Source organism: Polypterus senegalus, chromosome 9 (assembly GCF_016835505.1).
Source record: "Polypterus senegalus isolate Bchr_013 chromosome 9, ASM1683550v1, whole genome shotgun sequence".
NCBI classification, from domain to species: domain Eukaryota; kingdom Metazoa; phylum Chordata; class Cladistia; order Polypteriformes; family Polypteridae; genus Polypterus; species Polypterus senegalus.
The window spans coordinates 171,145,332-171,160,047 of record NC_053162.1 but is presented as its reverse complement, the minus strand read 5'-3'; the positions used below and the strand labels follow the sequence as shown (position 1 = coordinate 171,160,047).

General features: G+C 41.3%; 2 protein-coding genes across 3 annotated transcripts in view; one reads left to right on the top strand and one right to left on the bottom strand.

Annotated features, from left to right (window-relative positions):
- The window catches only part of cbl (Cbl proto-oncogene, E3 ubiquitin protein ligase), a 97,905-nt gene extending 94,630 nt beyond the window's left edge, over positions 1-3,275 (top strand). The window contains exon 16 of the mRNA XM_039764228.1: positions 2,445-3,275. Coding sequence (XP_039620162.1) covers positions 2,445-2,716 — 272 coding nt within the window. The 3' untranslated portion in view covers positions 2,717-3,275. The remainder of the gene's footprint in view (positions 1-2,444) is intronic.
- A 7,060-nt stretch (positions 3,276-10,335) lies between these two features.
- Positions 10,336-14,716, bottom strand: part of LOC120535975 (cell surface glycoprotein MUC18-like) — a 74,905-nt gene continuing 70,524 nt past the window's right edge. The window contains exons 13-17 of one of the 2 annotated variants that reach the window (XM_039764226.1): positions 14,319-14,357; positions 14,200-14,217; positions 13,894-14,023; positions 11,278-11,395; positions 10,336-11,180 (exon numbers count right to left, since the gene is read on the bottom strand). In XM_039764226.1, the coding sequence (XP_039620160.1) occupies positions 11,151-11,180; positions 11,278-11,395; positions 13,894-14,023; positions 14,200-14,217; positions 14,319-14,357 (335 nt within the window). In that variant the 3' untranslated portion in view covers positions 10,336-11,150. The remainder of the gene's footprint in view (positions 11,181-11,277; positions 11,396-13,893; positions 14,024-14,199; positions 14,218-14,318; positions 14,358-14,716) is intronic. The other variant, XM_039764227.1, reaches the window with a different exon arrangement.

The window sequence follows — 14,716 nt, the reverse complement described above, 5'->3', positions numbered from 1 at the left end:
TGAATGCATGGAGCAATTTTGACACTGAACATGAACATTGCACTGAGTGAATGGTTTGTATAGTCCATATGATCACATTAGCATAGACAAAATGTCTATCTACAAAATATGATTTACTAGTTAACAGCAGACTGTCAGTATTTTTGTTTGCTCCAGATGCAGTATCATTTTCACCTGTGATTGTTTGTCATTAATTGGTCTCCATTTTAAATGCATCTCAGACAGAATTAGAAAATAAATCTGAAAACGTTGGTGAAACCAAAAAAGGAAAAAAAAATCTAAATGCAAAATATGGAATAACATAAATGAACCTGTTCAAATGATTTTTTGGAGTGAGGCACTTCATAAGGAGCTGGTTCTGCCAAAATATCTTCAAGTTTGTTGGTTCCTCATAGATACAACTAGATGCATATTATCTTTTTGTGCTATAACCTTAAAGATGTATTTTAACCTTAGTGCTTGTCCAAAAACACCCACACACATCTACAAATGACAGAGGAGGACAAAATGGCTGTATACTAGTTTTTATTGCTTGTTCAAAGCAAGGTTATTATAGTTAACAAAAACTAAAATCAAAACTGAAACTATTAATAAAAAGCATTTTCGTGAATTGAAATAAAATAATTAATAAAACTGAAATAAAAAACTAAACAAAACTTATTAAAGAAGCTGAAAAGACTAACTGAAATAAAATAATAATTTGCTAAAATGTTTTTAGTTTTTGTGACAGCTGGACTTATGCAACGGCTAACCTGAGCTGCAGGGCTCCCGAAATTAATCAAATTTTAATAAGAATTTCATGTTTGGTTTTTAGATAAATTTTCCTGCCGTTAGTCTTTAACCCTTGTAACTTTTAACTCTAAAATAGAAAGTCATCCACCACGAGCCGCGTGCATATATTCATCCAGTAAATGGCGGCTGGTGAAGGGCAGGTGTTCACACAGCATTTGTGGGGACAGATCAAGCTGAATACGGACAGATAAATTGTGTGACAAAGAAAGCAATTTACTGTGTGATAATAATTCTTCAGGAGCTGATAGTGACAACGTGATAGATTATGGTTCAAGTGTTAGTGAAGCATACCAAGGTGATGATTTTGGTTTGAATGTGCTTGGCAACTTTCAAAGCTACCATTCACTTTATTAGATATAGATTATCTCTTACAGAAATTTCAGTCTGTTCATAACTTACGACATGTTAGCTATAATTCTATCAGAACACAGTAGAATCTTTTTTATGATTTTTGTTCTCTTTTTCAGGCCTGCAGGTGGCGAAATTCTGTCCATAAATTTTATGTGCCTGAGAGAGAATCAGAGATCAATATGGCTTGTAGAAAATAAAGCCTACTATGGGAAATTTTTGAATGCAATATTGAAGGCATTAATTGTGAGCATATTGTCTTGGAGCAGGATATGTTATATGCTGTAGACATTTAGAGTAAAAAGCCCTCGAACCTTAAAATTCACTTAAATTTCATTCACAAATTGGCCTATTCTGAGCTAGAAAAGGAAAAGATAAAAAGTGCCAACAGTCAACACACATTTGATCGGCGCAAATGACATCGAAAATATTTAAAAAATTATAAAATTGTTTATATTCAGTATCTGGTTTTGATTATACTTGTTTTTATCAGACAAAAACAATACTAGATATAGTAAACCATGTTGTATAGTAAGCTTCCACTAACGTTAAACTCGTATTCTAGCCAAACCTTTTCTGTCTGATTTTGACACAAAACTAAATTCCATAGTAGTTCTTTAGCCATAACATAATTACTAAGACTAAAACTGAAATTAATATATAAAAAAAAAAGGTCTTTGTGAAATAAAAACTAAATTAAAACTGAATTTCCAAGTGAGATCCAAAATAATTTAAAAAAAAAACTAATATAAAAAGGCAAAACTATAATAATCTTGGTTCAGTGTATTGAAACTAACTGCCTTGAAGGTATCAGATTAACTGCTACAGTTGGAACAAGTCGCAGGAACTGCATTGCCACATATGTCACATAAAAGGACCCAAGGACAGGGCATTGTAGCTGTCCCACGTTTTATCATCCTTTTGAATACAGTTTATAAGCGATACAACTCCTAATATAGTATGCTCTTTTTTTTCTTGGCAAGTTATGCTTGCCCTTCACCTCAAGTCTGATTTTCTAACTAGACTTGTTTAATTTTGGCAGACAATGGCCGTTAGTTATAATGCCTTCTTCAGTTAATCGGGTATATCAGAAGTAGTATGTGACTAAGAGCTATATGTGTGAATATATCATTTTTCTATGGATGTTTACATTTCAATAAGAAACTTATTCTGCATCTTGTAGAATACCAAATATAGCATAAATTATACTAATGTACTAATTGTTTTATTTACAGCACACTACAAATATGCAAACTTCCACTGTTTATATTTTCCCTTTCACTCATTCTTTGTTGTTTCTGCAGTTTTGACAGATTCCAGTCAGGCACCAGAGAGGCCTCCTAAACCTTTGCCACGTCGAATAAACTCTGATCGCCGACCGAGCCCCGTTCCCCAAAGCAGTGGCAATGGAGCCAACCCTCAGATTTCCTCTGAAATTGAGAATCTCATGAGCCAAGGATACTCATATCAGGACATTCAGAAAGCACTGCTGATTGCACAGAACAATATCGAAATGGCCAAGAATATCCTGAGAGAGTTTGTTTCAGTTCCATCAACTGCTCATATTCTCACGTAGCTGAAGCCTCAGTCCTTTGGAATCCAGGAACGCCTTTAAGATCGGTGGCAAGGTGGAAGTGATTATAAATTCCAAACCTAGCCATAGCAAGACCACCGAAGACTGCAAGGCTTGCTTGACATGGTGCTTTTTCCTGTGTTTGAAGAAAGAGAGAAGAATACCCTCACACTGCAGCTGTGGTATGCAAATAAACAAGAAGGAAAGACAAAGCAAACCTGACGTCTGCTTTTTTTTTTTTCCCTAATAATGTCAAAAACCTTCCAAGTTTCATTGCAGCAAACCTAACTGGTGACGTGTTACAGAAGGGACTCCGTGTTTAGAATGATGACCTTTTGTGCCGAGCTCCTGAAGGTTTTAGGCCTGGGGTGTTTAAATAACAGGAGCAAGTGCTTCAGAATGCTGCTGTGTGGCCTTCATTTCCCCTTCCCCTTCCCCTTTAAATTTTGCTTCTGTTTTTGTTTTTTTTTTTGGCTTTATGCAAGTGTGTTTCAAATGAGTTCCTGAGAGTCCATGGATCTACTGCATAACATGCCTTAGTAACAAATTTTCATCTGAAGCCTTTATCAAGTTGTTTGCTGTGCAGCACAAAATTGGACACCACCCCCTCCAACTCCTCTGTGACCAGAGGTGATTTATTGTCATTTATTGATTGCAGTTGTTATTTTTTGAGGCGAATGTACTTTAGATAAGCATAGTTTATACGTATATATTTTTTTAAAGACATCTGCTGCTTTTCATTATGCTGAAAATGTCATTAAATGATAATGTGGGGGTGGTCAAATATGGAAAATAAGATACTCTCTAAACTTGCAAGTCCTTTTATGTGAGTTCACACTGATTTACAGTAATGTTTATATATATTAAAAAAGCAGTATTTGAGACATTCTGAAGAAAAATAACTCTGCACCCCAAATGGGTGAGTGGGTCTGTGCGTGTGAGTGTGTGAGTGAGAAGAGATAATGTGTGTGTGTGTGTGTGAGAGAGAGAGAGAGAGAGAGAGAGAGAGAGAGACACAGATGGATTTTGTTGCCCTCTGTGGCCATAGCATGCTACCTCTGTTTGGAAGCCAGCTAGCGGAGCTTATGCCCTCACTCCGGCAATGCTGCTTACTAAAGCTGTTTCATGTCCTCTTATAAATCTGACTAAATAGGCGGGTAAGCAAACACTTGAATTAAATTTTGGATGATTAGGTTGATTGAACACTGTTGCATTAGTTTGGAAGGTGTTGTAGAAGCTGACTGAAGGAAGTTGGTTTATATTTGCTGCACTTTAATGTTCCCTTTAGTTAGAAGCAAGTGTTCCAAGGCTCTTGTTTCATTTGAATTTTCTCATTTAAAGCAAGGCAAATGCCATAGCCACATGCACCAGCAAATGTAAAACTACGAACAGTGACAGCTGGAATGGTTGCATTTTTTTTTTCTCTGTTATTTAGATATCTTTTAATGGTCCCTTCTGTGTGATGTAAGGGGCTGTTGTAGTGTTCAGCTCTCTGTCTTACTGGAAAACTCTCTAAAGTTTTTGGTGTTGTCAATTCCTTCTTTCTCAGGGCTGATCCCCATGTCCAGCCTTGACACCTCAGTTTCATCCTTTCACTCTGTGCACTTGAGCATATTAACTCTGATTGCAAACTCTTAACTGTCCGGTGTCATTGTTCCTTTACCAGTTAGCTAGGATATAAGAGTTGTCTTTATGACTTTTAGTGACATTTTTCTTCCCATCCTTCCTTTACAGAGAAAAGGTGAGTTTTTTGAATAGCCGTCCTCTTGTGCATCATGTGAGCATTAACTTACTTGTGAGGAAGTGCGTGCATGCATGCATATGGGAGACTTATCACAGACGATGTTATGCAACTGAGGGCTTCTCTTCCTGCAGCACTTTACTGGGTGCTGGCATGCATGTGTGTACACATTTACAAGCAGGCTGCTGCTTCTATGCTGCTTGCTGCCTTTGGTAGCTTTTCAAAGCTATGCTAAATGTTTGCTTTGTGTCCAACATGCTCTGCAGTTAAGCACCACCATGTTGGTGGTGGTGCTCCACTGGGTGCGCGTGTTTTGGTCAAGAAGTTGTTTGCATTGTGTCTGTCTGTGTGTGTGTATTTATTTTATTTAGTCTGTTTTGTTAGTACATTATGTAGCATCACTCCAAGCGTATTTCAAGTTAGCAGTCCCACACTCTCACCCCCGTTTTGACAAAATCGCACTCTTTTCAGTTGTGCAGTGCCAAGTAAATGGGGAGCTGTCTCTGGAAATGGACTATGGGTTTTGGGGGGGGATAGGGGGGGAGATTGGGTGTAGGGTAGATTTGGTGCAAGTAGGCCGAGAGCAGATTTGTGTGCGTCTTACTCAGAGTGTCGATGAGTGAGTGTGCGGGCATGCGTGTGCTCTTTCTTGGGTTTTTTTTTTTATTAAATCGATTAAACTTGCTTTTCAATTTTTTTTTTTTTAAAGTTTTATTTTACTGAATAAACTAATATCAATTCATATAATATATCAGTGTTAAAAGTTTTTATTAAATATTTTAATCTATGATGAAATAGTTTCAGTAATATAATAAAACAAATGAAAATCTTTATTAACAGTATTTAATCGTTTCTGCAATCTGTGCAAAAGTGAAATAATGGATGATAAATGAACGCTTTCTTAGACGAATCTGTATGTGGAAGCTTTAGCGTTCCATCTCACTTTGTTTTCAGTTTCTTGCCTTTTTGTTTAAGTTGTTTTGAAGAATAGTAATAATTACTAATGTTATTTATTTTTGTTTATACTCCAGGCACAGAGAATGTCTGTATTTTATTTTTTTTAATCTTTCATTCTGGAATTTATGCATCTGTCATTAAAACATTTTTAATAAGAAATGTGTGTGGTCTAAACTTTCCTTTTGGGGGGGGACTCATCATTGCTGTGTTTAGTGTCTTTGAGAAATTACTTTTGAGTTTGTAAGTATTTGAAACCCTCATAATAGTATAATTTTACACTTTCTTCTGCCTACATTTAACCTAAAATGTGATCAGATTAAGTCATACAATATATAAAGAGGACACAATAAAGCAAGTAAGGTAAATAGTGTACTTTTTCATTAATTTATTGTTTAAAATAATCCAAAAATGTAGTGGTTGTTGGGAGAAAAAATGTGATTGTATGCTTTCAGTAACCCGTGTGACCTCCTTAAGCAGCAATCCCATCAACCAGATGTTTAGGACAACTTGGTCAGCCACACATATTGTCTTGGAGGAACTGGGTCCCTTTCCTCATTATAAACTGCATTTATAAACTCCTTTATAAACTCTAATATCTGATGGTAGGTTTTCTTGCACGTACTTGCCATTCCTGGCCTAGCCACAACATTCCTACTGACTTAAGATTTGAACTTTGATGCTGCCATTCCACAATGCAAACCACCTTGTACTTCAGCCATTTGTTTTGTAGCTTGATTTGCATTTTGTGTCGTCGTCATGCCACGAGATTCACCTTCTGTTGTGTTTCAGTTTATAGACAGATACTTTGATATTTTCTAGGTGTGCAATACGAATGGTTTCATCAGGACATTTCTGAAATAGAAAATCAATACCAAGGCATGTGGAGTCCCACTGGACCCTTAAAAGGGATATTCCTGAGGCTAAGGACAGCAGAATATCACCCACTTATAACCTTGTACAGCAGGTGAGATGTTCCCAGCACGTATAAATAGGATCAGTATAAAGGAATTGTAAATTTCAGTTGAGTGTCAATTAAAATCTAATCAAGTGTCTGTTTAGATATTTGAATTCAGCACAAAAATACTTAAAGATTCACCTATTTTGATTCATGTTACAAAAAAGAAAAACTTGTTGTGTCAAGATAACTGGCAAGTGTAGAAATAAGAGTGGGTGGAAGACCACTCACACTGGACAATGCTGCTGCTCAGTGGTTGGCACTTTCGCCTTACAAATCCTGTATCCTTTGTTCACATTTGTGCCCATTCGTTATCTGTATGGAGTTTGTGTATTATCCCGGTGGTGTTTGTTTATTTGGTCAGTATGCTGTGGCTTTCTTTCCACATCCCCAAAGACTTGAGTTTGGTTAAATGGCAATTCTAAATTGTCTCTGTGCTACTTCAGGTGTGTACGGTGAAAGTTGTCCTGCCCAATGCTGGTTCCTACCTTCCATCACATCACAATCCCTGAATTGTATTAAGGAGGTTTAAGTATATTATGTCGTTGTCGTCTTTCAGCTGCTCCCGTGAGGAGTTGCCACAGTGGATCATATTTTTCTGTCCTCTTCATCTCACTCTGTCACACCTACTATCTTCATGTCCTCTCTCACCACATCCACTAACCTCCACTTAGGCCTTCCTCTTTTCCTCTTGCCTGGCAGCTCCATCTCTAACATCCTTCTCCCAATATACCCAACATCTCTTCTCTGCACATGTCCACACCAACGCAATCTCACCTCTCTGACTTTGTCTCCCAAACCGTCCAACCTGAGCTGACCCTTTTCTTCTTCCTCTTTCGGATGCTTCCATTAGGGGTTGCCACAGTGGATCGTCATCTTCCATGTCTTTCTGTCTTCTGCATCTTGTTCTGTTACATCCGTAAACCTTCTCTTAGGCCTTCCTCTTTTCCTCTTCCTGGGCAGCTCTGTCCTCATCCTCCTCCTAATATACTCTGCATCTTGTCTCTCTGACGACGTCTCCCAACCATCCAACCTGAGCTGACCCTCTAATGTCCTCATTTCTAATCCTGTCCATCCTCGTCACACCCAATGCAAACCTTAGCATCTTTAACTCTGCCACCTGCAGCTCCGTCTCCTGCTTTCTGGTGAGTGCCACCGTCTCCAACCCATATAACATAGCTGGTCTCACTACTGTCCTGTAGACCTTCCCTTTCACTCTTGCTGATACCTGTCTGCCACAAATCACTCCTGACACTCTTCTCCACCCATTCCACCCTGCCTGCACTCTCTTCTCCTCTCTTCCACAATCTCCATTACTCTGTACTGTTGATCCCAAGTATTTAAACTCGTCCATCGTCACCAACTCTACTCCCTCCATCCTCACCATTCCACTGACCTCCATCCTCACCATTCCACTGACCTCCCTCTCATTCACACACATGTATTCTGTCTTGGTGCTCCTACTGACCTTCATTCCTCTCCTCTCCAGAGCCTATCTCCACCTAACCAGGGTCTCCTCAACCTGCTCCCTACTCTCGCAACAGACCACAATGTCACCAGCAAACATCATCCATGGGGACACCTGTCTAATCTCCGTCAACCCGTCCATCACCATTGCTTAAAAAAACCAAAATGTGGTAAGCTCATTCTGAGAATATAATGATGCTCTGCGGCGACTGAACACTTTGAAGCCACCGCCTGTGATGCACAGATTTTAATTGTAGGCTGAGAATACCAAAACCGAAGCCGATTTGGCGAAAATCAAATTTGTGTGCCCAGCAATTATTTAATTTGTTAGAGTGGTGTTTAGTGTCTATATTTATGACCTTTGTTTTTTTTTTTTTTTCATCCTGCTAGGGTTCTTGATCCTTGAGTCTTGCATTCGACATTTATCATTATTCAGATATTATGCTATTTCATTGCTGTTTTTTTAACCACCTCAGCATTCCATTTTCTCAAAAAAAAAAATGTAATAAGCATTGCATCCCTCAGAGCAACTTGTATAACAAGGTCCTTTATTTCTTGTGTACTTTAAACAAACTTGCTAGTCGTGTATTGCTATGTTACAATGCTATTTACATCCCTTTTGACACGGCTTGCACATCCGATAACTTAATTAAATTACAAAGCCTGATACAGCCACTCAAATTGTATGTCATGACACATGGACAGCCCTACACTTACATACACCGCGTGGCCTTCAAGTCCTGACATACCTACCTGGCACACCTTTTTTTGGTATCTTTGTTTTTTGGTGTTGATATGCTGAGTAATATCATTGCGTCCTCCATGGGGAATAGAACATCTGCTTCCACATGTCTGGTTGGTTTGTTGTTCTGGGAACCAAGGAGAACTTTTTTTTTCAGAAATTTAAATTCTCTCTGAAGCACCAACGTGTGATCATGTTGACATATGAAGCACGTGCTCGAAACGAAGCACCTTGATCTCGCCCTCGCACAGTTCCCAGTTCAGAAGTTTCATGTCATCCATTCAGATCATCTGCTGTCACCGTTTTGTATCGAATTGATAAGATTGGTGACTTAACACTTGGATGGATAGATGTTCCAAAGAGCTCCGTCTACAACAGGGGTCGCCATACTCCAGTCCTGGAGGACCACCGTGGCTGCAGGTTTTCATCCTAACCCATTTCTTAATGAGTGATCTGTTTTGCTGGTAATTAACGTCTTTTGAACTAATTTTAAGTGACTTGCTCTTGAAGACTTGGATCCCTTAATTGTTTCTTTTTCTTTAATTAGCAGCCAAACAATAATGAGATACAAAATGAGCCAAAACAACTGGTGTCCATCATACAATATCTGTAAATAAAGAAAGATTAAGGTCTCATGTCCCCTAAACATTTTAACAGAGCTCTTAGTACTAGGATGTTGCACCGGGTTAGCCATTATGAATGTAGTGTAAAAAGATTAGTTAGCCAATAAAAGGTGTCATTTTGCTTGACTTTTCACAACAGAGCTCTTAGAAAGAGAAAATCGACAGTTTCGGGAATGTCTGCTAATGTACCACGAGAGCAGCAACAAGCCGTAGAATTAAAGAATGGGTTTAATTAACAACAAGAATTGGCATCTGATTAAGCACTTGGTTGGAGTTTCAGGCCCTGACTTAGTTGGTCTTCTGTTGGCTCCCTCACTTCACATTTCTTTTCTCTTTGGGTGCCATTTAAGGACAGAAATGAAGCAATTCAGGGAAATGATGAAGAAATTCAGGGGAACAAATCTTAAACAAGTCAATTAAAATGAATTCACAAGAAGTTAATGAGCAGCACAAACAGGGCACTCATTTAAAAAAAAATTAGGGTTAGAATGAAAACCTGCAGCCATGGTGGTCCTCCAGGACCGGAGTTGGTGACCCCTGGTCTACAGTAATTCTGTCGAAGCAGAGAACAAATGAAGATTTAAAAAAAAAAAACAAAAACATGCGATTCCCCCCAGGAAACACCTGACTTGCATCTCAGTTTAATTCTGGGCTCCATTTTGTTGTTGTGGCTGCAGCTCCTTGCTGGGGCAGTCCTCCTCATTTGAGGGGAAATGCACATTTATTTATGTATTTTTCTTTTTAAATGTTGGATTGGGATTAAACTATGACTCCTGGCTTCCCAGTACTGATCGATCAATCTGGTGCTCATGACCCTCAACTGGGAGGGTAGGGACTACACATCGTAACTGGAATTTGACTTCATCTGTGCCTTTTCATGTGTCCCAAGTGTCAAAAAAGGACAGGATTCAGCTTCATGGAGGTGGGGTAGCCATACTACTTGATCTGCGTCTGTTTCCGCTTAGCTGAGGTGGAGCTGCTTCTGAGTTTGGAAACGTCCATCTTGTTGGCCTCACTGAAGACTTCTGCGTAGCTTTATCCAATTGTGGTGGCCAGGACCCTTTTGTGCCATCCCAGGGTGTGATGGTCATTTCAGTCCATCTCTCCCCATCGCTGCGGTGGTTGCTTTTCTAGCTGTGCTCCCATATGTTTTTTTTTTTTTGTAGAGCCCCAATATCCCCCAAAACCAGTGTTCTTCAAATAAAACTTCTTAAAAGTTTTTTTTCCCTTATTTAATGGAATCTTTTGTTCCACAGAAGAAATTTAAAAAAATATATATAAAAAAAAAAAAAAACACACATGCACACACACAAATCTAGCCTCCATTCACAGAAAAATGGAATATTTACACAGACCTGCAAAATAAAGCTAAAAGTTCCAACGTGTGTTTAGGCGAGTGCAGCCCACTGGTCACGTCCCACTGGGCCAGCGGCCAGTAGTGGTCACAGTGGCAGGACAACTGGCTTTCCTGCTTTTCTTTCTTGTGGCGGATGGAAATAAACAGCCTTGGAACGGGACCACCATAGGGGTCCGGGGGTCTGGAGCTGGGTGGGTGGAGTGGGAAACCCATCAAATCAACTTTTCAATCATTGTCTCGCGTGTCCAAGTGCCATCTAGTGGTGGACAGTGTGCTCTGAGAACAGACCACGCCCTCTGGGTTTCTTCTGGTGGTTCTCTAGACGTCTCTTGAAGGAGGTGAAGCCATTGGCCTGCTGTTCTGTGGGTGGGTGCCAGCCACTGGTCAACTTGCTGTGTCCCGGGGTCCATACACTGCCATTGCTGGGCCATGCACCACTTTTGTTTCTAAATCCCCAAAGCGGTGAGGTGAAGGGTCGTTTCTAAGGCTTTGTTGCAGGAATTGAAGACCAGTGCCAAGCAAGAAGGGGGAGGGGAGGGTTGGTGGGAGACGTTATGGGGCTTTTTGTATGGTTCACCCTGCCGGCGCCTCTTCTTCAGTTGCGGAGGTCGATGTACCTTTCAGTCTTCCGTGGATGAAAGGAAAGATGAAGGAGAAAGAATTTGTGAGTGTTATGAACCAGAAGTCTGGTCCAGTGGTACAAAAGTCATTTGGCCACTCACCTGTTCTCCAGGGGGCTTCTTTGCGCCATTAACACCCTGCAGTAGACCTGCCTCCTCAGCAGCTTTGTCCGTTTTCATCTCCATGACAATGTCATCCTTGTCAGAAGCTGTTCGTGTGCTGTTTAAAAACAAGATGCATATATATTGTGCCTTAGATCCCTAGATAATGGAGAACAATTAAAGAGGTGAAGCTCTGAGGTGATGACAGAACTGACTGAAAGTCCATAACTGAATATGGAGACATCAGAGAGATGCAAGTCCAAGGTTACTGTCTGGTGTCCTCGGCACAAAGAAATTGGGACTTGCAGATCTCCTCAGATCAGCTAGGAGGTGATGAAAGGATAAGTTAGAAGTCACTGGCTGAACTGGGAATTGACTGGAAGAGCAACTTGGAGTGAGTGAACTGGAACACCAGATGGATAGAAGGAGTCATCTGCTGAATTAGTAGCTGACACACTGGAGATGGTAGAGTTCACGTCTGAACTGGCAAGTGACATTGTGACCTTCGGCCACAGGTGTAGAAAGTCACACCCTTTTGGCCTAAATATTAATTGAATGCCCACCCAAGTCATCTACTGACCCCAGCCTGTCCTTCCATCGACTCCTAATGCGACCAGTGACTCGGTTTATCCATTTGATTGGGTATTCGATGGCTGAACTTGGGCCTCAGGTGTAGAAAGTCGTACCCTTTTGGCCTAAGTATTAATTGGATGCCCACCCTGGTCATCTACTGACCCCAGCATGTCCTTCCATCGACTCCTAATGTGGCCAGTGAGTCCATTTATCCATTCGATGACTGAACTTCGCCCTCTTATCGAAGTGGCAAGTCACTTGATAGATCAACAGATGGATACTCTGGCAGTCAGTGGCTGAACGTGAGCATCCGACCATTGTAGGGAGTCCAAGGTTGGCGTGAATGAGTTGAACTGGGAGCTGAGACGTCAGGTGTGGGTAGATGGATGCAGTGTGTCACTGGCCAAGTTGGAAGTTTATGTAAGGATACAAGCTGGAGGGACACCAGATTAATACTGGGAGGCTGTGCCTGCGATCTGAAGGGATGTCACAGTAAAATAAAATTTGGTGACCAAACTCAGACCTCATGTAGACACAGAAAGTCAATTAACAAATAAGGAGCTCATCCATCCATTATCCACCGCAGGGCACACACACAATCCAAGGTCAATTTAGAATTGCTAATCCACCTAACCTGCATGTCTTTGGACTGTGGGAGGAAACCCACGCAGGCATGGGGAGGACCTGGGAAGCGAACCCAGACGGGTCTCCTAACTGCGAGGCAGCAGCGCTACCCACTGCACCACCGTGCCACCCAATAAGGAGCTCATTTATGGATTAAACTGGGAGTGAGTGGGTGAATTGGGAGGTGTGGCATCAGCAGGCATGAAATGGATACAGGAAGGCAATGGCCAAATTGGAAGTTTATGTAACAGCGCACTTGTGCCAGTAGCCAAGCTGGGTGAACAGCAGATGAGTACTGGGTATCTGTGCCTGAACTCTGAAGGGACATCAGAACACATTAATGTTGGGTGACTAAACTTGGACCTCAGGTCATAACAGTCATAAGTCAGTTGACAGATAGGGAGCTCGTTTATGGAGTAGCTGGGGAGTCAATGGGCTGAACTGGGAAGTGACTAACGAAGTGGCTAAGAGGCTGTAATTGGTGCCAAAGGTGCATCGACAAAGTATTGAGCAAAGGCTGTGAATACTTATGTACATATGATTTCTCAGTTTTTTTATTTTTAATAAATTTGCAAAAACCTCAAGTAAAACTTTTTTCACGTTGTCATTATGGGGTGTTGTGTGTAGAATTCTGAGGAAAAAATTGAATTTAATCCATTTTAGAATAAGACCTGTAACATGACAAAATGTGGAAAAAGTGATGCGCTGTGAATAATTTCCATTTGCACTGTGTTTATTTATTTAAAAACTGACCATTATCTACTAAGCCATGGACCCTCCATACCACAAGGTGTGAAGATCAGGGGTCCATTGCAGTGTACCTGACAGAGGACCTTGCCAGCAGCAGATCAAGGACCAGGCTACACAGAAGGGCACAAGGAGGAGACGATCTTCAGGTCTCTGTGAGACCACACAGCAGAACAAGATGAACACCAAGCTCAGCTGATACTGTATGTGGCTAGTCTTGTTTCAGCCTCGTGTTACTCCTCAGTCTACTCAGCTCAACTCAGTAGGTGGTCTAAGTTAGTATGCAACTTTATTCCCCTTCTCTGACTCTGAGAAGCCCACCGAGATTGCACTCAGTCTTTGGTGGAATGTTAGTATGCCAGCACTGGGGGGCACACTGCAGTGACGCTAACCCCCAGCGTATGTACAGTACAGAGACGGGGTGAACATGGGATCATCGCCAGCTCCTCAAACACTGCAGCTGACCCTTGGGGTCAATGACTGAGTGATCCGAGTATGCAGTGGGATTCAATGGATGAAGTGGGAGTGTGAGACTTGAGTTTACAGGGGCTGGGGGTCCTTCCTCTAATAATTGGACATGTGGAGGTTATTAGCTGTACTGGGTGGCCTGTGTGTCCACGTTGAGCAGTGGGGGGGTTACCTGCTGTTCTGGGTGGGTCGTTTCGTACTTACATTTCTTGCTTGCCGGATCGGCCGCATGCAATCTTGCCTTTCTTGTACAAGAAGTAGAGGACGCTTCCCAGGATGGCCAGCAGCAGGATGCCCACGATGATGCCCACAATAATCACACCTTTACTTTCTGCTAAGAAAAGAACCGTGAGCTTACAACACAGCAGCTTCAGAGGGATTATGAGATACCCCAATCGCCAGACCAACCACGGGCACAGGTCATCACCACCACTGCCACCAAGAGGTGGGCATTACCTTAGCCAAAGTGGGCAGGCTGGCTGATATGTTTGGAAGTGAAATGCTACTCACCTTTCTTCAGCGTTTCAACTACGAGTTGGAGGGACAAAAAAAAAAAGAAAATGAAAGGACGTTAATACAAGAACTTCTTTAAATAAAAGTGCGAGAGAAAGAAAGGTGGCAGCACTTACTTTTACTGCCAGGCACGGTGGTGCTCTTGATATCGGGAACTGCAAGTCAAGAGAAGATAAAATCACAAGGGGGGCCGAGTACTTAACACAAACATGTGCCACCCCAACCACAGGACTGCCAGGTATCGCAGGAAGTGGGCTGGCCTGACCGTTCAGGAAATATGAGGAATTTCAGGTCATCTGTGCAGCCCCTCTGATTAACTTTTTATTTTATTGATTCTTCTACTTGTAGTCGATAATCACGGCACTGGAGAGCAGCGACGTGCTGCGTGCCGGTTAGCAGAAGGAAGCAGGAGATCACTTAACTCTGTACTTGTGACAATAAGGACCCTCTAAACCTCTGTATTCATATATTACACCATAGCGAAAGTTATTTATCGTGAATATCCCCTGTCCGC